The 24,909-nt window shown below is 38.8% G+C and overlaps 2 protein-coding genes across 3 annotated transcripts in view; one reads left to right on the top strand and one right to left on the bottom strand.

Moving 5' to 3' along the window:
* Positions 1-122: 122 nt before the first annotated feature.
* Positions 123-22,626, top strand: LOC145464786 (mdm2-binding protein-like). Of its 2 annotated transcripts, none has more exons than XM_081448580.1 (26): positions 123-311; positions 874-999; positions 1,607-1,689; positions 4,513-4,610; positions 5,553-5,617; positions 6,077-6,134; positions 6,373-6,462; positions 7,146-7,272; positions 7,395-7,495; positions 8,077-8,199; positions 8,752-8,821; positions 9,323-9,431; positions 10,679-10,870; positions 12,021-12,119; positions 12,708-12,798; positions 14,378-14,454; positions 15,303-15,369; positions 16,142-16,197; positions 16,515-16,603; positions 17,945-18,042; positions 18,450-18,701; positions 19,343-19,422; positions 20,041-20,105; positions 20,902-21,015; positions 21,964-22,029; positions 22,483-22,626. In XM_081448580.1, the coding sequence occupies exons 1-26, from the start codon at positions 206-208 to the stop codon at positions 22,528-22,530; spliced, it is 2,550 nt and encodes an 849-aa protein (XP_081304706.1). In that variant the 5' UTR covers positions 123-205; the 3' UTR covers positions 22,531-22,626. The 2 variants fall into 2 exon arrangements, with proteins under 2 accessions (XP_081304706.1, XP_081304707.1); XM_081448581.1 differs by having other exon boundaries at positions 6,080-6,134.
* The window catches only part of LOC145464784 (phosphorylase b kinase regulatory subunit beta-like), a 31,596-nt gene continuing 29,218 nt past the window's right edge, over positions 22,532-24,909 (bottom strand). The window contains exons 31-34 of the mRNA XM_081448577.1: positions 24,838-24,909; positions 24,441-24,515; positions 23,983-24,039; positions 22,532-23,482 (exon numbers count right to left, since the gene is read on the bottom strand). The exon at positions 24,838-24,909 is cut by the window's right edge and continues 36 nt beyond it. Of these exons, the coding sequence (XP_081304703.1) occupies positions 23,351-23,482; positions 23,983-24,039; positions 24,441-24,515; positions 24,838-24,909 (336 nt within the window). The 3' untranslated portion in view covers positions 22,532-23,350. The remainder of the gene's footprint in view (positions 23,483-23,982; positions 24,040-24,440; positions 24,516-24,837) is intronic.

Below are 24,909 nucleotides of genomic sequence, written 5' to 3' on the forward strand. Positions count from 1 at the left end.
TTCAATGAAGGAAATCGCAAATTTCAAGAGAAATAGTTTGGAATGGTTAAAAATGCAACATTAAAATTCAGAAATTAGTTCTTTTGTCCGACCTTCTCTAACCCGCAAAATCACGAATCCCGCGCGCAAGTTCCCGTGAGTGGTCAGCGGTATTAAAAAAGCCCGCGAAAGATCTGCGAAATCTCTGCGAAAGAAATTTATATATATGCTACGAAGAAGCTACAGCTTTTTATCGTGTCAGATCAGATTAAACATGGACAGGTTTTTCCTGTTTCTTGTAGTCCACGATGATGATCCTGCGACTCAAGAAGGTAAGATGAATTCAACAAATTTATTAGTCATTTAACAGTTCCGGTTAATTAATAGCTTTGATGAGTCTCATTTCAGTTTGTTTGGAAGAATACTGATACTGAGGATGTTTGTTTTGATGACATGATTGTTGTGTATAGTCCTTGGAAAAAATTTCTTCACCCTCAAGTTGGAACATATGCTTTAGTTCAAGTTAAGCTTGAGCTTTCCTCTCTGTTTCTTGTACTGTAAAATCTGTGTCAATATGATCAACAACTTGGTTATTCGTTGAAAGTAGATTGAGCTTAACCGCTCTGGAAAGTGGGAGAGCAGTCTGGCAGATGGAACCTCTCTAACCCCTTGCAACAGAAAAGGGCCAGTGTTGAGAGAAAATGATTGATTGATTGATTGAAAATTTATTCGTCAAAGTCCTTTAGTCCATAAGTGGTGAGAATCTGCTGAGATGTCCTTGGGAAATATCAAGTGCCCTGCGTGTGAATTTCTTTTCATTTAATAGAAACAGAAAATCAGGAAAATTTCTCTATGTTACTGTGCACTGACACTTAGTTCCTTGCTATGTTCTAGGCTATTGCCAATGCCCTAAAGATGGGATTCCTGGTCTTCAGAGCTTGGTTAAAGATCTTGTTTCTTGTCATGATGAGAGTGAAAATTCAAGCACAGATCTTGATAATGCTCAGTCAATGTTGTTTGGTGAGTACATGTTCCTGACATTGATATTGGGCTCTTGAAGCAATTCATGACTGAAACGTGAGCATATTACAGTGGAACCCTGTTAATCTGGTCACCAACGGGAGACAAAAATCTGGCCATATTAACAGGGTGGCCATATTATAGGGGTTCTTTAAACAAGGAAATGAATGACTGAGCTTTTGTTCAGAGCAGAATAAAGTAGCTGTAACTATGAGGTGGCCATTCTACTGTTTTTCTAAATTTCACCTGAAATTCCATGGACTTCATCATGGTGTCCTCTCATTGGGCCAGTGGGTGCTTCCTGCATGGACTTGGTACTTATGGTTTACTTACTCACCAGGGTAAGACTTACGTAACTGGGTCAAGACATCATTTTTGAGACATGTACAAAATGGAATGGTTGGTTACTTTATTATTTTCTATAATTATAAATGCATGTAGATGAACAACATTAAATTTCATTTCAATTCTTTGTTGTTCTATTTTGTTCTGCAAAATCCTGTAATTTTAAAATGTTCAGCTAAGCTAGATTACACGTCATTACCCTGTGTTGTAAATGACATCTTTGACCTTATTTGAACTTCCTCCCTTTTTTTCTTACATGCAGATCCTCTTTTGGCTTTAAAGAACTGGACACCTACTATTCATTTCAGTCTTGTTGAGGATAAGCAATTTTCAAATCAATTTGAGGTGATTTTAATTTGCTTAACACTATTATTGGGTGGAAAATGGCAATTAGCAACAAATCACATGACACTTAACAAGTATGAGCCAAAAGCACTCTCATTTTATATAACTATTTGCTTAGTCATTATCACCCTCATATGCCGTGATGCCAGCATACGCTGAAGCCAGATTTCTGGTGATTCAAATATTAATTTTAAAGACGGTGCCTACTAAATACAAAGGTTTTTGCGCCAGGCTAGGACCATGTGGAAAAAGTAGATCTTTGCAAGGGCTATTGGAATCCACCAAGAAAAATGGGGGTAGCCACGCATTTTTTGAGACAATTAGCCTTGAATCTCAAAATGCTGACATTGGCAATTTTCTGAAAAAAGAAGAAAAGGACATTTCTTCACAGATTTCCTTACAATTTTCCTTTACATATAGAGAAGCAAACAAATTTATAAAGATCTTAAAACTGCATGGTACATGGTAACATAAAAACCCTTTTTTGCAACAGTGCCCTTAGCATCTCTGACAGCCTTCCTCTGGTTCAGCTAAAATATAGTCTAAACACCTTTTACTCACAACCAAAAACCTAATCACGTGTTGAATAGTTTTGCCACTTTCATTTCATAACATAAAATGTAGGGGTAACCACATGTTTTTCTAAGTTATTCATCTTTTTTGAGATTTATGGTGTGTGCTACAGTTTTCCTGCCACCTCCCCAGTAAGTCAAACATTTGCAAATCTCGCGCTTGTTTTGCGTGAGCACTATGCCATCGGCAGGAACATTTTTGCAGTTGGATTTCAGTATAATTTTTGCCAGATAACAGCTAGTTTTTCAGCTGATAGATGTTAACAGTTAGTGATTAGCGATATGCTGCTCTTCTGGTGTTTCTGGTTAAAGTACTTGTACAGGCTCATTAAACTTGATTTGGTCACAGTAGGAAAATTTTGCTCTCATTTTAGTCGTCAGTACTTAGTAGCGTAGTTGATTGCGTCAATGTCAACCCCAGCGTGCGCATGGCACTTAAACCATGTCTTGTGCGATGCACAGAATGTGTGCGCACTAACAAAAGTAGGCACTGTCCTTAAGAGAAGTTTCCCAGAGTCTACAGCAAAGGACTGGGATCATGTGTACTGACAGCACTGCAGTCAAGTATCGATTGATACCCTCGATTGACCCTCGATCGTTATGCGATCTGTTAAATACTGAGAAGCCCTCCGATGGTTTCTAAAAGTCATACATGACACGATCGACACTCCATTGACACCTTGGTTGACACTTGATCAACACTCCATTGCCATCTTGGTTGACAGTCGTTTGAGAGTCGACTAATTTTTGATCGATTCATATTAGTTGGTCGATACTCGGCCGGCTATAGACCGACTGTTGATCAAGTGTTGACAGAATGTTGACCAAGTATCAATTGGGATTTTGATCAGGTATTGATCGAGATGTCGATCAAGGGTATCGATTGAGGGTATCGATCGAGACTCGACTGGGGATGCCTGTAGTACACATGATCGAAAGACTGAAGGATTTGGGACTGTGAGCATTGCTAAATATAATTTAATACCATGTGACTTGTAATTAATGAATTCATTTTTAGTTCAATGCTGTGTACCATGGGGTTTCCTTAAGGAAAAGGCACCAAACAAATTGACTGGCTAGGGTGCAAAGAAAACATTTTTCTTAGTCTTGCCCTTCAGGCGATCTCTATCTACAGTACTATGATGTACTATCCCATAAATCATTCTTACTACATGTATCCCCAAAAAGATCTCTACTTGTACTACTGTAATACCGGTAGTTTTGAATTTCTGCAATTGAAATTTTCCTAAGCAACTTCACTTGCCCATTCAGCTAGTAAAGGACAGAATCCACTATCCTGACTGGATAATCCACTAGTCCCAGGCTATCGGCCAGCACTTTCTTTCCACACTGTAACTAGGGAAGGGGCTATGGGGGCTATGGGTTAAGGTTGAGAGGTAAGGTAAGCCAGGTAAGCCTGAATAGCTCTCTGGCCAGTCAGCCTGAATGGAGCATGTGTACTAAAGGCATCCACAGTCGAGTGTCGATTGATACACCCAATTGAACCGCAATTGACTCTCGATCTGGAACTAGTTGCAGGGCAAAAAATTCTTGTAACTGTATGTAAGAAATCAAAATCAAAATTGTGAGTTCAACAGGTAAAGTTCAAGTTTGACTGAGGTGTCAACGGAGTGTCAATCAAGGGCATCTATCGAGGGTGTCAATCAGCACTCGACCGCGGATGCCTTTAGTACACACGATCTGCCTGAATAATGCTCAGGTTACTGACCCTGCTTACAGTTAGCTCTCAACAATGATAATGATAATGGCAACACCCTAAGCTCCTACCTTTCACCCCTCACCTGTCAACCTGCCAGCTGGCTGTGAAAAAGATTTTTCCAGCCTGTAGGCCCTGTAATGGAGATTATTTCTTATGAAGAAGTTCACTTCAAAAATTGGCTTGGCTGTGAATAACAATAATATTGCCTTCCTTTTGAAAACCTTTATGAAGCCACCTGTGTTCATGTAAATGTTACCAAGCGATCTAAGTTCTTCATTTGTTACTGATAGTAAAAGTACATGTAGATGTACTATAATACTTCTGATTGAAGATGACGTCTATAGAAAAACATTTTTAAATGCTTGCATATGACATTTCATTGTCATCTTGGTGCCATTCAAGAATGAAATTTTTATTGGAAACGAGATGCTACCAAAATATATGAGTTTTAATACATGTGTGTCTTTTAAAATATTTTAATAGCGTTGTTTTTATTATTTGCTGCAAAGTACTTGCTGTGTCTTTTTTCAGTGTTTTTCAAGATGGCATACAGGAGAATATCTCAAGGAAGTATTGAGACTACTCGAAAAGCCAGTTAGTCCTAGGAATCAGAATCCTGTTGATGTAAGGTACCGGTACTGATTGATATTTCCCTATAAGTATGCACTTTTTGCTGTGCATGTTGGAGGGTACTGGTGGATGCCCCATGTTCGATTCATCTAAGTCCGTCAATACTTGGCCGACTATTGACCGACTGTTGATCAAGGGTTGATAGAGTACCAATTGGGATGGTGATCGAGTATTGATTGAGATGTTGATCAATAGTATCAATCGAGAGTATGGATCGACACTCGACTGTGGATGCCTTTAGTACACATGACCCGCGTTCATCAACTAATTACATAAACTTCTTTAACACCTCTAGTAGAGCTTTACATGTATGCCAAGCTAACCCAGCTATAGGGAGCTTGAAAAAACCACGTTGGTAACAGCAATGGCAACATCGCTAAACAAAAGATTTATGAGCAGAACAATGGCTGTGCACATGCGTTATAATTCTTAGTTCATTTCTTTGCCGTCCTCTGCAAAACAGCAGCGTAAAATGACCAAATTCTGCATTGTCTGGAGAATGTGAACCACCACGGCTAATTTTTTAAATTTTTGTTTCGAGTTAATCGATGTGTCCTAGATTCAGTTTCATGATGGCTTTGACAGTGATAGACAAATTAAATGACTCTAGAGTACCACGAGGTTCATAGGTAAAATATAAACCCATTTTTTAATCGACGCTGTCCTCGATGTCGCCATTGTGGTTTCTTAAGCTCCCTAATATTCAAGCAACACCAGACAATAAAGAAAACAAAAGAATGAGACTGGAATTTGGGCAAATTAATCTTTCTTACAAATTTAGGTTGAGTGGTATGTGTAGGTCAGCATTGGCAAATAGCCCCATCAGCAGTTGTGACAATTGCCTGCCTTACAAGACACATGACTGTTAATTTTTACTTTGTTTATTAAAACTGATCCAGGCCCCATTGGTTTGTAATAAAACTTCTCTTGCTCCTAAATAGTTCTGATAGTGATGCTGAAATTTCTGAAAGACTACACCAGCTTGCAGATGGTTTACCAGATCAAGGTACTTCTGTTCAGTAATTTATGAATAGTTCTCCAAAATTAAGTGATACATAAATTAAAAATCTATAATTTAATTAATTATTATATTTAATTATTTAATTAATCATATCTTGTTCCTACTATTTACTAACTCCACACAAGAACATCAACCTTATTAATTATGTACTAAACTGTTATTAATTTATTGTTTTTTATACAAATTTGGTCATTGCTTCTTGTAATGTTGTAAAATTGTACAGAGTATTGAATTCCCTACACACATTTGTATATAAATAATGAATAAATAATCACTTTATTTAAAGATGGGAAAAAGAACTTTTAAAACAGTGTGGGAACTGACAATAGGTTTATTCCTAATGCATTCAATATTCATGTTGCCAGTGATTTTTTTAACTTACTGTCTTTTAGGCAATGTTTAACAACGGGCCAATAATATAACTGTAATTTGTTATTTTATTAGCAGGAGTTCCCATTGATGTCTTTTGGTTCATTTGTGGAAAGATCAATGTGCCAATCAGGTAATTTTATTTAATTTATAAGGATGATAATATTTTAAACATTTCAATTTCTGTCATTAATGTTTTGATCTGACCTCATTATTTGTGAACTGTGGTTTTCCTACCAAAAATTTGCTTTGTTTCTTACTTCTTCAAGGACAGTTAACCTGCATTTGAAGAATTATAAATCATTTCTTGACAATTAAAATATTATGTGACGTAAACTGATTAGGATATTATTCACTTTTGAATGGTTCAGGTCCCATCTGCACCTGTTTGGAGCATTAAAGCGCTTGCAGCAATGGCATAATGCCAACATAACTGTTCTTTGCAGTAATGAGTTTGACAGGTAAACTTTTGTTGCTGTTCACTGAGATTTGCTATGAATTTAATTGAGCCTGTGTAATGCATATGGATGTGATAGTGATCTTGTTACTTTCTACACTTAGTGGGATGACTTGTCAGTGAATTTTTTTACCAAAAAGAAACTGTAAATACGGTAAACTTTTTGGTAGAGTTTTCATTGTTTTCAATAGTGATGGTTTGCGACCAATCCCAAGAGATACATATGACAGAGGTTTGGCATCCATGTTCGATGACACTAAATGAATTCAAAGAAAAAGTCTGCATACCAGCCAAGTGGCCCATTAGGCTGGAACTTAATATCTCCAGTTTCTGTATCATAAAGCAACTAGGAGTATTTCTACTCCCCCCTGGATGGGATGCTAGTTCTTCACAGGGTTACCCCCAGCATTAAAAATTTGTCAAACGAGAGAAACTTATCAGAAATATTTTGTCAATGCCATCCAATATTGCTGTATCTGAGGTGAAAACCAAGATTCACAAACAAACGAAAACTTCTCAGAACTGTCCAGTGGCTAGGTGCTGACTAGTTAACGAATTTGCATTAACTGATTGTGATCTAGCAACATGATAGTGTGGATGACTTAAGATGAAACATCAAAATTTCAACAGCGCTTTTGATAATTTTTATTTATTTATTAATTAAACATCTTTCTTGTGTTATTGAAGGAATTCCTTTATGAAGTCTTGGCAGAATAGTCTGAAGTTTTCAATCTCACAGCTAAACCAAAATGATATCACTACAAAACTATTTAATCCATCAGTTGAATGGCAAGGTTCTCTGATCTTTGGTGAGGTAATTTTATTTTCATATTTTTTTCTTTGTTCCTTCTATTTGTGCTACTTCTTTTATGCAAATCTCTATTTACCAAAACAATGCACTCTTTACATGTAGTTCTTTTGTTATTGTCATCCCAGGGTCAAACACGAACTGAACTGCCAGGATTCAATTTGTGTTTTGAAAAGAGCAAGAAGAAGATGGAACCCAGTTTCAGTTTGTCTCAATGTCAAGAAAAAAGGTTGTAGCACCTTTTCATTATTTTAATATTATTGCAAAATAACTGTAGTAATAGTTACTATAGTTTATTGTTATTCATTCTTGGAGTCAAATTGAAGACCTTGGTTCCATGTCTGTCACTAATAATATTTTAACATTGTTTTTTCATTGTGGAAGTTTATTTGAGTGATTGTCATGTGAACTTAATTCACTGGACCTCTGTAATATTGCAGGTATTTAATTTCAAAAAGTCTAGAATAATAGAATAATTCTGTTTGTACCACAATGAAAAGGTTACTTGAAACCATTTACGTGTGGCCATTAAACAATTTCCATATTTATGTTACAAGGGGGAGTTTCCTTAGAAATATCAACCAGGGCTTTGTTGCTTTAATTTGTATACAGACCTTACTGAACAAGACCATGCTTAGTCAGCACGTGGTTGTACTGTATTGTATCTCACAATGTATTTTTATTGACAATCTTCCTGGCATTATAATTAGCTTTCTCATGTTTTACTTTCTCTTCTAGAAAGGAGAAAAGTTCCACTTATGTTACAGTCTTCATGGCATTGGCTTTCTCATGTTTTACTTTCTGTTCTAGAAACGAAAAAAGTTCCACTGATGTTGCAAACAGTCTGCACATTGCACCTGAGATAACTATCCTCTGCAAAGTTCAGAAGCACACTGTTCCTTTCCACATGTTTCTGCCAGTAAGACTAGGACTGTATCCTTTTCTGTATTAGACCTGTACTTACAGGGACTTCAAGGCGGGATTTTATTTCGGCAACGAATGAATCATTTGGACTTAGGCTTTATTAGAAGCTAATCTCTATTAAGCCTAGATCTCACACTGCCAACTCGAAAGAATATCTTGAGAGCTGATTGGTTACCACTGTATTAGTGACCTTATGATTGAATTTCAGGCCAGCGTGCAGTGAGTGTTTAAAAACTCTCACTTGACTATGAATGGCATTCCATTTTATTACTGGTAAGTCTATTTTGTTAAGGATTGACCACTGAGACTCGAGTATACACTCTACTGAGCAGTTACCTTTCATGCCATTTTAAGACTTGAAATTTTCACAAACATTTGCAATGAGGTACACAGGAGGCAGGCAGAAGAGAGGGGAATATTTATGTTCTATTCTCATAGCATGCTGAATTTGTGTCAAAACAGAAACAAGGTCTTCGGCAGCTGCCTAAAATAGTTTAAATTATGTGCATGCAAACTAAACGTGATGAAGTTTCCTTGACTGGTGTTGTGTTGAATACTAAGTAGCCTGAATTGCTTATCCACCAAACTTTCCGCAAGACTTGTTGAATGGCTTTCTTTTGAAAATAACAAGGTAAGTTTCATTGCATTTTAGTAATCAAATTGGCACATAATACTGTCATTTATTTGCTTTTCAACTGAGAGAGAAATGTTGAGCTTCTAATTTAATGATCCTGATCAAGGTATTAAATGGTTACAAAGGGTTGGGAGCTGAAGGTTAAAGGGGTTAAGTCTGCATACAAGCCAAGTGACCCATCAGGATGGAGGTTATCCCGGTTTCTATAACTTGAAGTGACTAGGAGTACTTCTACTCCCCCCCTGGATGGGATGCGAGTCCATCGCAGGGTTACCCCAGTATTAAATTTGCTGGTACCTATTTGTACAACTGGGTGGAGAGAGACACTGTGAGAGTAAAGTGTCTTGCCCAAGAACACAACTCAATGTCCCCGGCCAGGGCTTGAATGCAGATTACTCAATCCGAAGTCAAGTGCAAAGTACCTACTTAGTAGCCTCCTGTCATCTGGGATTCTCAACTTTGTTAGTGTAACTGTAAATAACGAATTTCTCTCTGCAGAACATCGCCTTGATTGGAAGCTTACGGCTTGTTGCTCCATCAAAACACTGCTCGAAAAGAAATAACAAAGAAGCTTGGTTTGATTTTGTTAAATCTGAAGACCATTTGGGTATGAGTTGATTCCATTAGACATATTTCTGCAGCTGTTAGAATAAGTAAGGCCATCCCCTTTTTTTCCTCTGTTTAACGTCGTCCGACCGACCCAGATTTTCGCGTTTTCAAAAAAAAAAAAAGTTACACAGAAGGCAATGAAGGCAATGACTCATTATTTCAAACAGTTGTCACTTTAATCTGAAACATAAGCAATTTTTTACCTTACAGATTTTTAGTTTTTCCCTGTTCTCGTTTGATTTTAACGACGTCGACTTTTTCATGCCTCAATTGCCGCGATGTTGACTTTGTAACCACACCTTGTTGTTTCCAGGCTCCACGGATATTATGCTGAGGTACCGGGCCTCCTAGCTCCAGACTCCTTTTCCAATTAATATTTTATTTGTGTTTTTTTTTCCTTTTCCGACCGACCGATCCAAACTCAGAAAATGCATTCGACAATAAACGAAAAAAAGAGGGGATGGCCTAATGAAAACAGCTATATATAACACAACATGCTAAGCCCTTCTGCGATGAACAAGATAAAATTCAAAATTGATGGAAGCCCCAAAATAATAGATTAAAAAGGTAGAAGAACATTATCCTTAAGTAGAATCAATAAACCAAAACAAAATGAGAATGGCCAACATTGGAGGAAAATTACCATGGATTATGAGGGACAGACCAGAAGCCTTCAGGACAAATGTTTGGCTTTTACTATCCCAAACTAAATGACACTGAACCTCTCTCTAGAACAGGGGTCAGAAACAACTTTATTCTATATGTTTTGCCCGTGTAAACAGACGTCTTTCCTTGCATGGTCAATCTTCCTCCACTTGAGAGACGCCCAATACAACCTCCTTCCCATCTCTTCTTCTCATACGCGTGAGCTGGAGGGGCAGGAAGAAGAGAGATCCTGGGAACGAGGCATCGCCTGATGACATTGAAACTAAAACATTCCATTCTGATGACGTAGTACCGCAGAGATCCGTGTCTGATTGGTTGATACTTACACCTGAAAATTTCAAACCCAGCAAGAACCCAACAAAGACACTAGACAGGTCTTTGTGGAGTTACTGTATTTCAACAAAGTAGAATTGCTCTAGTCGAATTGCAGCCTTCATCTTTCCGGAGGAAAACTTGAGCGCGCCCAGGGGGATATTAGTTTAGGAAGGTTCGGCCTTTGGTTGTCTCTTATTTGTTATTTATTTATGTTTTTTTTAATTAATTATCTTTATTTGATTGCCTTTTATGAAATAATTTCAGCTGCCATCAAAGTGGATTCTAAAGCTGGAGAAGATGACAGAGAGTCATGCAGGCGTGTGTGTCTTATATGTGGAAATACTGAGAAAGAACTGAGTGTGTATGTTCTGAGACCACCTGAACATCTGAATGGCTGGATACAGCATGACTTGTCCACAATGCATTCTTCACTCCTTATTTCAAATGATCAAGAAGGTGAAAAAAATGTAAACGTTTGTCTTATACTAAAAAAATGTAGCTTTCGCTTATACAAGAAGGTGTGAAGAAGACACTTTCCCTTTTTCTTATCCTTTGACGTTTTATACCTTTCTCTCTCGTGTAAATACCATATCAAATAGTCATTAAATCGTAATAATATTTATAATGACAAATCCACTTTTCCTTCCATCATCGTGTTGCCTGTCTGTCCATGGCGCCTTTCACTTTTCGATCTGATTGATAACGATTTGAGAAGCTCACTAAACTTTGGAATAAAAATTAAACAGTGGCAGCAAAGACAGTAGCACTAATGATAACATACTTTTATTACAAGAGCTTCAAGCAAAAAGGAAGCTGTGTTTTGTGTAATTTAAGTGTCCATAAGGCCTACAGGGTTTTTGTGATTTTAGTATCTCTATAACATCTAAAACTGTATTCAAATCAGAAAAATGAATTCCGATGCTTTTTTTGGCCTGAAATCAAGCTTTAAATTTCCCGCTTTGGCCACGCCCAATGAAGTTGACCGCGTAATGAAAGATTGGTGATGAATGAAGTCACTTCAGGAACATCTCAAAGCTTCGTGTTTTTAATTTGCTTGCTTGACGACTGCATTGTTTCACCAACTTCGGTTTATTTGTTTTTTGTCGACGAAAACTCCTAACCACTACTGAAACAACAGTGACCTAAACTAGCACGATTTGACAATTTTTGACTTGACTTCACGACTCATTCAGAAACCCAGACCCTTTTTTTGCACTGACTCACGGTCAACTTCATTGGACGTGGCTGAAGCGGGAACTTTAAAGCTAGATTTTAGGGCGTTAAAATGTCGGAATCCAATTTTTTTTCTTAGAATACCTTTCTACACAATATAGAGATACCAAAACTACAAAAACCCTGTTGGCCGTATAGACACTTTAAAGTTTTTCAAGGCATTATACCTTGGTGTTTATTTGATGTCGAAGTGTCATTAATTATAGGAAACGGGATAAAACCGTTTTGGAAACATTGATTGTCTTTAAAATGTCAAACGAACCGACGGACCTTATTAATTTATTTTAATTTATTTTTTTAAACAACTTTTAACTTTATGTTGATTTTAATAAAGTTGTATGACATGTGTATTTACTATGTACTTTTATTGTAGTGGGAGGACCCTTAAGATTTCCAGATCTGACAGATAGGTTTTTGGAAACAGAACAGAATTTGACTGAGGTCTTACTGCGCATGTTACAGCAAGAACTGAGTGAGTAACAGAATTTCCCATTTCAAATGCAGTAGAATCCCGATTTCTCGAACCCTCATCTTTTAGAACCTCCCGATAACTCGAACCAAAAGTCGTTCCCCCTTCTCAGTCGAACACTGTCATTTTAACCCCGATTTCGCGAACTATCCGATTTTTCGAACTAATTTTCGTTTCCCTTCGAGGTTCGAAAACCTAGGGGTTCCACTGTATACATTTAAGAACGGACTGGATAGCGTTTTTTCAACTTGTAATAAACCTAAATATCATTCAAGTCGGTGTTGTTATATTTTCAAGCCCCCCTTTTTTGCGAAATGATCATTCCTCTTCTTCCTTTCGGCTATATCAGCTTGATCTCTATCTCTCAAACTGACGTCACCAGTTGATGTCACGTTACGCTTTGGCCGCGTATTCGAATGCCATTTTTGAAGGTAAAATAGCTGATCTTTGCACATTGGTAAAATCAACATTTTGTTTCTAAGCTTCTCAAATTTTGGAATTTTGCATTTCAAACAGCGTACTTTAAAATTATGTTCATATTAATTTCGCTTCATTGTCACATTAAACATTTTCATGTATGTCTTTTTGCAGAAACTTCAGATGACTTACTTTCAGCTAACCCTACTCCTGACATTGTGGATCAAATCATATCAGAAAAATGGAAGTTCTTGAGAGAGCAAAGGTAACTGATATAAGCGCATAAACCGTGACAGCAATTTCGAGTTCTCTTCCGAGCGTATAATGCCTTCGTTCGGTTAAAATGTTATTGAAAAGCTCGGTGGCTCTTCAATTTTGGCTGTGTTCCATTGTTGTTTTAAGGGTGCAACTCTCATATTCCAATCACGGACATTCAATTTGCAAGTTCTGTTTGGTTAAACCTCTGCAAAAGTAAACTAGGGGAAATGCTATCTTTATTGTTCAATGGACAGACAAACAAATTTCACGTTAGATTTTTGCCAACAAATGACGTCATGTTGCTTAGCGACATCCTGGTAAATTATCGGAGATCGGGGGTACTTACCATTTACATGGGAAAACCGGAAATTCCAGTTGGAAAATCAAATGGTTCGCGCCATTCCATTTGGGAAGCTTCAGAAAATATGGGATGTGATTTGAGGTGATGCTATTTTTCTGATCTTTTTAGTCTCTCTGGCTGATGTGGATATACTTTATAACAATTCCCTCTCCCGCAACGTCAAATTTCATTGTTTAATGTTTATGCCTGAAATTTCCAACCGGATGGTTTTTGTAAATGGTAAGCACCCCGGATTCCGATCAAAGTGACCGAGTCTATGTGGATAATGCTTTGGAGTCTCATTAAACATGATCCAAGGTTTAGAAATCTCACTGGTATGGCTTGATTCAAATACATTCTTTCTTTTTTGTAAGAATACGTTTTATAAGAATATCGAGGCTGACATTTGCGATGAGACTGAGATTTTGAAAACGATATAATTTAGTTGTATTGAAAGTTCGTAAATACAATACAGTTATATGTTTTTAATTAAACCGTATAAAATTCTTCTTGTATCTAAATGGTAAAACTAGCCAAAAAGCAACGAAAACAGCATTAGCCGTGCGTTCGATGCTGACTGACACTTCTACAAGAAGTTATGTGCGTCATATCAAGCTTTAATACCTGCAGGCTGACTCCAAAATTACTTGAACACCATCCAGACACCAAATACATTCGAAAACAGAAATGTCATGCGTCATAATCTAACAATATTCACATGAACAATTTCAGCCTAAAATCGGCAGGAAAATAAGAATATTCAGCCTCGCCCAGAAAACAATATTCCCATGAAAAAGAGTGTATGTTGCAGTTCACCTTGACTGTGAAGGCAACGAGGGCATTGCACTGATTTGAAGTGACGTTTTAAGCGAGTTGCTGGCCTTGTCTTTCACTCGACGTTTTAATGCGACGTATTATGTATTATAAAGTTAGGTCTCAGCTGCTACGTTTGCAAACAAACTGCTTGACCATGATATTTACGTTTTGGCATACGTACTTGAAAAGAAGGGCTTCGTTTCTGGTACAGTCAGGGCGTGGAAAAGTAAAACAGAGGGAAAACCGTCAAAGATGCGAGGAAGGAAAACAAATACTAACAAAATGAGTAAGTTGCTTAGAATTTCAATCAAGCTTCCCTGTGAAAAGTTTGTGATTCTGGCGAATGATCCATTTAGATAATATATGTCCTATAAATACCGTCTTCTAAGTACCCCCAGTAAATCAGTGTCGTACTGATATGTTATTGCAGGGAAAAGTTGTTTCGCGATGGGAAAACACGTCAACTCGAGGCTGTTAAGAGGGAAGTTTTACTTCAAGGCTTGTCAGGTGATATGCCTTCAATGTTAAATATGTTAACTAGCGTAAAATCATTTTCTTTTGAACTACATAACATCATTTAAATTTGATGCCGAAAACATCGACTAGTGCAAACTTTTGTTATCAGACTAAGACCTTTTTACGTCCTTAATTTAGCTTTAGCTTGCGCTAAAGAAAGCGCATGCGAGTCGGGCAGGTGGGCACCGGGCAAATCGACCGGCTGAGGCCGATTTTGCCCGCCTGGTTTAACCACCTCGAGGAAATTTTCGTTCAAAGTTAGTTCAAAACGTTTTGCCTGCTTGTGAAAACCAGTTGCCTTCTTGTTGAAAACGTTAATGAATCCCCTGGCTCGGAACACTCCATAAACAGTGTGAAACGCTAGTGTTTTTTTTTTTTCTGTTAAGATGTTTAAGTGGAAACAGAAGCATATCAACTAGGTGATATGCTTCTGGTTGAAACCATACTAAGCTCTTTCAAAGCATTGTGGATAGAACATCCATTATGTGGTGTGGTTCTCGTTCTCGCACGGTGTGAAAAAAGTGTTTAAGGAACTGAAACTATAAATGCAAATGTCACTTTACCTAATGGTGTAACACGGGAGAACTCTTAAGAACTTGTTATAAGGTATACGTGCATCAGGATAGAGTTGAAAGTTTGGTTTCAGAGCAAAGCGGAGAACCAACAACGAACTCAACTCATATTGATGAGAGGCGAGCGCTACCCCGACTTTCAAAAGATCTTCAAAATCTTGAAAAAGAGGGGTTTAAGTTATGCTTTTTTTAAGTCGACCATCTGTTATTGCCCTCTTTAGTTTAATTCCAGATAAAATTTATTTGCATTTTGTGTATGATTTACAGAAATACCTTTGTCTCCAAGTAAATGGCCTGAGAGAGCTTGGCTCATTAAAACTGATCCAAACACAAGGTAAAGCAATTTTACTTTTGATTTTATTTGATTCCTTACAAAAGAGCTGCTTAGGGTAGCCTAGGTAGCTTGGTTTTTAGATTTTTAGTCTCTCTGCTCCTTATAACAGGATATCTGAAAATAATCAAAGCGTTGTTAGATTTATTCTCGTGTTAACAACGTACTGGGGTTCATTTGTATTAAGATTCACGTCAGACAATCGTTCAATGTGCTCTGACACTTTAAAAAAACTACCTGTGTTGGTGGGACCGTTTAACTCGACAAATGATTAGTTGGAGGCAAATGAGTAGCAGGAGTCAGCGTGGGGGACTGGTTAGGGCGCCGGACTTGATATCTCGACGTCGCGGGTTCAAGTCCCCCTCAGACCACTAAGCTGAAGTTGTTTCTCGGTATGTAGACCCTAGTTCAACTCCTTGGTCATGCTGATAAATAGCCAACTGGTCTGCCTCCCGCCAGTTGAGATTTAGTTGATATATTAGTTTCTTTCAGTTTAAGTGGCATGCCTGTGAACTCGCTAGGTGTAGCTAAGCACATTGACCATTCTAAACAACAACATTTGAACATTTTTTTGGGTAATTGAAATCGGTTAACATGTTACCGATGTAATCGATAAAAGTGCCGTTTTTTGTCACTGACTTGTATATTTTGTTAAAATATACAAGTCAGTGACAAAAAACGGCACTTTTATCGATTATGTCATCTCCTGACTACATTTGCTTAATTTTTAAATGTTACCGATGTATTGTAAGTTTTTGTTTACCTTATCGTATAGAGTTAAGCACGCTACTGTGGGGGACACGGACAAACAGTTCCCGTTATTAGCGTCAGGTAAGACATCAGTTTGATTTTTCTTTCCTTTGCCATCTGTTCATCATATCGATCTCAAGTTAAATTTTGAAGGAAGGGTCAGGTAATTGCTGAACGCCAATATTTACGGTTTCAAGACGCCAGACGCCTAAACCTTTACGTCAGTTCAAAAATTTATTAATGAACCTAAAATATAGTTCGCAAACTAGTTATTAGTGGTACTCGGGGTCGTGAGCTTTCTCTTGAAGGGAAGTCGCACTTATGGTAGGTTTCTTTGCGTGTTAGCAGGCTCACATATACTTTGAAACAGACGTCTTGTCGTTTTGTTCTTTTAAAAGTTTCATCATTGAGTATTCAAGATATCTTGGAGAAATTCCGCATGGATGGAACACCTGCTAGAAGTGACCTCGTTCCCATTCAACCCAGGGTGAGATAATGTTATAAGTTATACTATTAATAGTAAAATGCCGTATTTTCCTGAGTAATGATCCCACAAGCGACTGTGAGATGAGTGTCATCCCAGATTTCTTCTCTTTTTATGAGTGGCTAATGAACCCTTTAATACCAAGGGTTAGGAGTGAAATTATCGAGTCTAACGTAAACATGCTGAACCAACCGACCTATAATCCTTGAGGAGTCCTTGTCTAGATCTGAATACAGCCCACTAACCAATCTGATGGCGCGCGTTGCATTGTAAGAGGGGCTCAATATGGTGGTGGCTTTTACGGCTAACGGTTATAGAGTGGTTTTTATTTGAGTTTCGAAAGTAATCAGGCAATTACTTTAGTTTCGGTTTTGGTTTTACTACGGTTTGCGATTGACTGAGTAGTCTAATTGGTTTGTAATTCGCTTGGTTTTGGTTTTGCGACACAATTGAAAACTGCTCTATTTCAGTGGCTTATTTACGGCTAACGTGTAATTTATGTTCCTTGCGATTAACAGCTTGTTTGAAAAAGTTAGAAAATTATTTTGATTAATTACTGTAAAACATATTTAAGGTCCTAAGACCATTCCGGGATGGAAGAAGGCATAATTTTAAGAATTGTAGACTAACCTAATTACTACTATAGTAAGACAAGACACATTTTTTTACGGCCAACGGTTAAAATTTTCCAATTTTTACACTTACTATACATTGTAGTCGCCATCTGTCTTCTCATGGGCTAAAAGCTTGCAGTTAATTCTGGGAAACAGCGCAACCTACAGATTATTCACTAATCTGCAAGCAGATTAGTGAATAATCCGTAGGTTGCGCGCGCAAAGCATGATTTCCGAGAGCAATGTGAAGTTCACGGACAGCGAAGTAAGAACATGGCTTGTCGAAGATAAACTGTGTTCGGTGCGACAATGCGTTTGTCGTTATTTTCTTTAAAACAATGTATAATAAAACAATTATTAGATTCCGTTTTTGTGACATCCGAAATAATCAAGGTCTCGGTTAGTGTTATCAGCCTCAGCTTTCGACTTCGGCTGATAACACTTACCTCGACCTTGATTATTCCGGATATCACAAAGACCTCATCCAATGATTGTTTACTAATGGCTAAATTTTTGGCCCGTTTTACGGCTAACGGTTAACCTCTTAGAGACCCTCATGCCTACAGCCAGTTGGCTTTGCATTTTAGATGAGTGTGGCGTAGTAGACGTAGGACCAGTGCTGTCTGTTTTTTTCTCGTGATTCTCACTAAGCCCATTTGGAAATTTTTGGATCATGTTTTTTTTTTTTTGCAAACGTTTAATTGCTGCTGTGTTTCCAATTAATTTATAGGAGGAGAGTTTACGTGAGAGACGTATCCAAATAGGCGCCGATGACGTGAAGGGAAAAGGTTACCCAGAGGCACTTGCGACACTGTACCACGGCATTGAGTATGGTTTCTTTGTATTCTGTTATCTGTATTCTTGGCATTTCTTTCAATGATAGTTGAGAATTTTGTGATATTACCATAGTCTCCATTTCCTAGATGAAGAATTTCATAATTCTCAATCACCAAATGTTTGTTTGGAAATGTGCTAATACTTTGAAGAGGGATTGGATTTTGCGGCTGAAAGATTTGAATCCTTGGTTTTATCCTGATAGTGCAGGTATCAAAGCGGAAAAAAAAAGACCCTTTAAATTATACTTATTTAAAATCACCAGTTTGGACTTATGATCCGCCTTTTTTGGAGTTTTATTATTAATGTTTTCTAAACTAAGCTCGTTGCACAGCCAGTCTCTATTGACTGTGTATGTATCAATCCTTACATTCAGTGTCGTACTTCCTTTCCTGTGTCAGATACTGCCTTGATGTTCGAGAAGCCATCTCTAAGGATTCGCAGCTTGCACAGCTTCAATCTTCACATGTTAAGCTCGAGACGTTTTCATCCTGCGTGGAAAGGGATCACAAGCCATTGGCCAGCCGCTGTACCCAGGCTGCGACCAAAGCGGCCAAAAATGACAGAAAGCAAAGCTTAATGAAGCTCAGTGTACCTCTGACTAAAACAGGGCACGCAGGAAAGGGAAGAAAACCAGTGTCTTTGATAGGAAGGTAAGATGAGGGGGACGGTTCCGTGTAACGAGTATGAAACGAGTGTGTAACGAGGGCGTAACGAGTTGTACCGAGTTATAATGTTTCATTTCAAGTTATGCCGAGTTATTCTGAGTCGTGCCAAGGCCTGGCGAGTCGAACCTGAAGCTTTACTGAGAGATAAAGAATTGTACCGAACCGGACAGATTTGTGTCGAGTGGTACCATTGCGTAGCGAGTCGTTACGAGTTATCACGTTTCTTATCGAGTCATACAGAGTCATGCCGAGTCCTCTCAAGGCCGGACGAGTCGTACGTTCAGCTTTACCGAGAGATAACCAGTTGTACCGAACCGGACAGATTTGTATCGAGTCGTACCAGTGTGTACCAAGGCTGGAAGAGTCGACGGAGTCGTACGTGCAGCTTTACCATGAGTGGTCGAATTCTTCCGAATCGCACCGATTTGTGTCGAGTTGTACTATTGGGTAACGAGTCGTCACGATTCACATCGAGTAGTAACGAGGCGTACCGTTGTCGTACCGATCGTGAAAAGTTGCGATTAATTTTAAACATCTTTTAAACCATCTTTGGTTGTATGCCCACCAGAGAGAACTTGGTGTAGAGAATGATATATCAAACCTGATAAGTGTCTTATTTCCTCAAGGTCGCTGAAGAGGGAATCACCGGTCGCGAAGAAAACAACGGTAGCAACGAAAAGAAAGCGACAAGAGCCAGAAGAACAAGGTTAGATCAGATTAGAAGTTTGTTGCATTATTTTACAGCGAAACGCTCATTCTTCAAGATCCTTAGGCAGGAAATGAAGTCGAGGGGAGCTAGTGGGGGAAAATGAAAATGAGACAGTCAGGATCTGGGAAACCTTTATTCGTGCACTTCCGTGCATCCCGCGGTGAATTCAAACACAAGGGTGCCAGTTAGTGAGAATGACATCTAGTTGATTTCTTTGGTACTTTTGGGCTATGTTTACACTTGATGCCCAAGTACGGTGCTCGAGTAAGATTCTCGCTGGCCGCTAATGTGAACACCCTCTTTCCAAGTAATCACACCAGAATTCGTGCACACTGCCCTTACCCGGGTACAAGGTCTCGACACTGTACTCGGGCACTATATGGTACTTGGGTTTTTGGAGTGCCAGTGTCTGAACGCAACGCTGTTTTGTTTCGGTGCACAGGCACCAGTCCTCGGGCACCAAGTGCGGAAACAGCCTTACTCACATCATACTTTCTCACCTAGGCCTCAGTACGCTATGCAGTGCAGAAATCACATACCTTTGTGTAAATTGTATTATATGTAAGGATTGACTATGTATGACTTTGCTACTTTTGTGTTCTCTTTTTGATTTAGAAAGTAAACCTGATGAGATAGATGAGGATAAGAACAGGGAAACGCGCTCAGAAAGACACAAGAGAGTAAGTAGACCCAGGAATGGAAATAACTTTTTAGAGTTAAGTTTAAAACTAGCCTACAGTAGCAGGTATTACCATCGCGGCCCCACCGAAATATCTGCAACTGGACGCTACGACCAAATAAAGACTTCCTATCGTATTGATCGTGATCTTTTAGCCAATATCTGCCAATTCAATTTAATAGTCGTTCAGAGCTTTACTGAAGATTCGGTTTTACGCTTAAAAAGGAACTCCCCTTTCCCCCGCTAAAACAGAGAACAAGAAATTGTCGTCCCCGCTTTCCAGCTTCTGCCCCTTTTCAAACCATTCTTGTTCACAACACAAATGCTAAGTGCCCTGTCTTTCGCCTTTTATGCTGATTTACGCATAGTTGAATGCCACCACTTTTTTTTTCTTTCTATCGGCCAGTGGCGAGCATGGCATAAAACTTCACCACAACAATTAATCCTTATTATTTGACAATAGGCCACGTCCGATGCAATAATATTCTAACATGGTTCCGAGGCTTTCAAGATAAAATTGCAAATTTGTCTCTCAGTTCTCGAGAAACTTGGATACAAAGAGAACACCATCAAATATTGAAGTTTGTCCTGAAAGCCTCGGAGCCAGATAAGAATATTGATGTATCGAACGTGGCCTATTACTTTGCCATCTACAAATGATAGCCAGTAAGGAATACACAAACTTTTATTTAGATGAAGCAGGATTGCTTAGAAAACGTTTTAGGGCTAATTATCAGTTCCAAGTTAGAACGATAAGAAAATCATTTGTCAGCCATTTCGTCTTGACTATTTTTCAGCGCCTCCGTCAAGTTGTACAGAAAACGCTTGAAGACAACGGAATTGACTCTAATCACCCATTCTACGAACCATGCACTGAAAGACTGTACTCTCTATGTAAAAGTTTCCTGAAGGTGAGTTTATTACCTTCTCTGTTGGTAGCGTCCACATCTACTTCAAAATGGGCCACACCATACATGTAGGGGCCTTCTCGTTTCGTCGGCGATGAGCGGGAAACACGGCGCGCGGGGCTTCATGGTTGTGTTGCGAGACGCGGAGCAACAGGCCCACAACAGCCCCAAAACTCCGCGCGCACTGCGCGCAAACCAAGGAATAGGGACGATGTAGCCGCAGGACCTTTATATCCTTCTTCATTTAGCATGTAGAAGCAAGGGTTCCCCCACTTCCTCTAGATAAATTATAATCTTGGCCGGGTCATTCCGGTTGCCCTGGGTGGAAAAAAGCACTACGAGAGTAGTGCGAGTCTTGCCCGAGAACACAATGCCATGACCCTTACCAGCGCTCGAACCTAGACTACTCGTTCTGTGCGCTTCCGGAGTCTTGTCATTTATTTTATTTATTTATTTATTTATTTATTTATTTATTTTATTGTATTGTATTGTATTGTGTTGTGTTGTGTTGTGTTGTGTTGTGTTGTGTTGTGTTGTGTTGTGTTGTGTTGTGTTGTGTTGTGTTGTGTTGTGTTGTGTTGTGTTGTATTTTATTTTATTTTATTTATGAAAGCTTCGACTTATTCCATCATTATTTCTCTTTTTTAATTTAATGCAATTTTGTGAAAAATCTCCTTCTTCCCCACAGGGAGAATGGTGTAAACATAAGGAGTTCCTTAGCCAAAAAGACCATTTTCTACAAATGTAATGTTGACAAGTTTACTTTGAGATCGTAAACAGGTTGTTTCCACGCAGCCATTATAGATTTTACCTTCGCATTTTCTTACAAATTTTAAAGTTAGCTTGTCGTCTTTTCTCTGAGGATGGGATTTTGCTCTCGACAAGTACAGTAGTAACACGTCGAACTGTGGTTTTCCATTTGTGACACGCCCGCGTGATATTTTCTTTCAGGATCTGCGCTCTTCTCACGGCTTAAACGACGAGATGAAAAGATTGGCAAAGAGCATCGTTCATCAGGTAGTACTAAAATATATTCACATGATGTGTATTTATTACTTCTTCATGCTGGAAATGGAACTAAAATCAGGTTTAAAAGTTCTATATTGTCTCGTTCGCATCCGTTAGATGAGTCACTAGATGAGTCACGCAGCGAAGTGGGGAAAGCGTTGCGTGACGACCCAACTAACGGCTTTGAACTAGAGGAAGGGCGACTTCGTGCGAACCGTTTCTACTTCTTTAATAACTTATCCAACATACTAAGCTACACTTTGAAGACTACAGATGTCGAGTGGCTCCAGTTGCACGTCCAACATAAATGCTTTATACAGAACACTGAAGGAGAGATCAGGGCATGATTAGCACACTTGTGCGACTGAAATTCTCGTTTCTCTACAACCATGCAGCTTCGATCGCTCCCGAGGGTGTCTGCCATAGAGAGTTCACTATGTTTCGTTCTCTTGTTTTCTTCAGGTGATAGAATTTGAGACGAAAAGAAGATCAGAAGAGAAAAAGACATGACTAAAACAATATTTAAAATACTTTATTTCACATTATTTTACTGTATAGCTCACACCATTACTTTAGATAATAAAATTACATCTTAGGTTATTAAAATTGTTGGCTTCTTTAGGGTAATTCAAAAGGTATTCTTTGTTCAGCTGAATCAGAGACTCCAAAAGTACGCTTCCGCGTGCGTTTCCCCATTCGTTCCCAGTGCATCTCCAGCGCATTTCGCGTACGTTGCACAATCAATTTCCACTGCGCTCTATACTGCGTACTAGTACTCAGAAAATTAAACTCTCTCTGGTTATTAATATTTTAAGTTGCTTTTGAGCTAGTTCAAACGTATTGTTTTTGGTCCGGCCCACTCCACAATAGTTCACCCTGGATTCCCCTCTTCTTTCCATCTTCTCATTCATTTTCCCATCTTCCATCGCGGTTTTCGCGTGCAACATACTAGAGGACATTGCATAATGTGTTAAATGTCCCTGTTTTCATCTTGCATTTTGCATTACATTTTGCGACTATTTCGACTATTCAGTTAGCCTTTTTCCTTTTGGTGTGACAAGGCCTTTGTCCCGCAACATACCTAAACCTTCCGTAAGTTTGAGAGTTTCTAATGCGCTCTCATTCTGAGCGAGATTTTATTTTATTCTTTATTGGTTACTCGCAGATTTTTCTCTGCTTCTTTATCGTCTTTCTGTTTGCTTTCGATCTCGATCAATTAGAGATCTATTAAAGGCAGTTTTGACTTCGCCTCTGGCTTGCGTTACATTTGGTATCCCAGCTGAGCAGGAATCCTTGCGTTACACGAGGTCACAGCTGAATCAGTAGCTTCTCAGCTGACGTAACAGTTCGATGATACGCATGCGCTCCCTTTCAGGAGCCTGTTGACGACGGCCCTTGCCAGGTAAGTCGTGGTGCCTCCCTTGCCGTCACGTGGTGTGTTGTGGAACTGATCTTTAGCACTCTGCACAATACAAACCAAATTCAGGATATATTATCGAAAGTAATTTGTATTTGCTTTGATTTTGGATCTACCACGCTAAGCGATTGGCTTAAAAAACTCGCGCAAATTTGTCATCTAATCAGAGGTAAAACCAAAACCAGTGGTGACTCGCTCGCACACATTTTCCCGCGCTTTTCGTTGGCTACATGTATTTGCTTTGAGTCTTGATTGGTTCACTGGATTGCCTGTGTCCTTTGTGATTGGCTAGAGTGATTACTTTGGTTTCGGTTTTACGACACTCGTTGAAAACTGCTCTACTCGTGGTTCAAAACACTATATATGTTGCACCAACCATTCCAACCGCATCTGTTTTTGGTTCAGATTTGGCGAAAGTATTGGTTGATATTACTGCTGTTTACTATATGCCTAGTTCCGCAAGTGAGCAAGAAAAAAAATTACCTGAAGTGAGGAAACATTCGTTTAAAGACAACTACATGTATGTTGGGCGTACTATAGCTTACCTCACTGTTTTCAGGCCCCAAGTCACTAGCGAAAAGTTCAATGGCTTCATCTACCAGCTGTTAAAGGAGAAACGGCAGTGAAATAGAAACCAAACAACATCAGTACAAACGTTCATTCTCGTCTCGAGACCACATTCATCTTGGGCAGCACTAAGAGTCACGACCTCTGGCACGAGCCAGAGACCGCGAATAAGATTTGGGGGAAAATCGAGGCTGGCAAGAGGTCGTGATTTCTGCTGCCGAACAAAATGATCGCAGTCTCGGGATCGGGAATGACAGAACACTAAGAAAAGGTTGGTACGGCGTCTCAAAGATATAAGTAGACTGGATTAGCAAAGGAAAAATGAAAAACAAAATCTCAATTCTTATTCAAAACAGCGTCATGTGAAAGGACTCCTCAACAGCTTTGTTTTTAAATGGAAAACGAAGGTTCTGACGGAAGGTTCAAGAATTCTTACCTCGTCCAAGTCAATACACTGGCTCAGCTCCACTTCCGGGTTTCTTTCAAGAATTGTTGCAAGTACGACTAAAAGCTGAAAAGGGAGATGTATACGGAGACTGTGTTAACAGCCTGACTTACGAAACGAGAAACAGTCTGTTTAGTCTTTTAGAACCAAAAACTGACAAGCGTTGCCTCGTAACACCTTAAATTCTTCTCATGTTCGTCGCATTCGACTGTAAAAAATTGCTCCTAAACACTGAGAGGTCGGAACGACCAATTATGAATTTTCCTCACTGATGTTTTTTTTTCCCATAATAGAGCTTTTATAGAAAAGTACGACTAACAAAAATTGGCAAACAATATCCACACGTAATACTTTAAAGCTGGGTTGAATCAAAGTATGAAACAAATACCTCCACTACTATCTGTCTGTATTCCGGGTTGGAAATGTCGCTTAGCAGTTCTTCCACCTTGAGCTGAAAGTT

Source organism: Orbicella franksi, chromosome 13, assembly GCF_964199315.1.
Source record: "Orbicella franksi chromosome 13, jaOrbFran1.1, whole genome shotgun sequence".
NCBI lineage: Eukaryota > Metazoa > Cnidaria > Anthozoa > Scleractinia > Merulinidae > Orbicella > Orbicella franksi.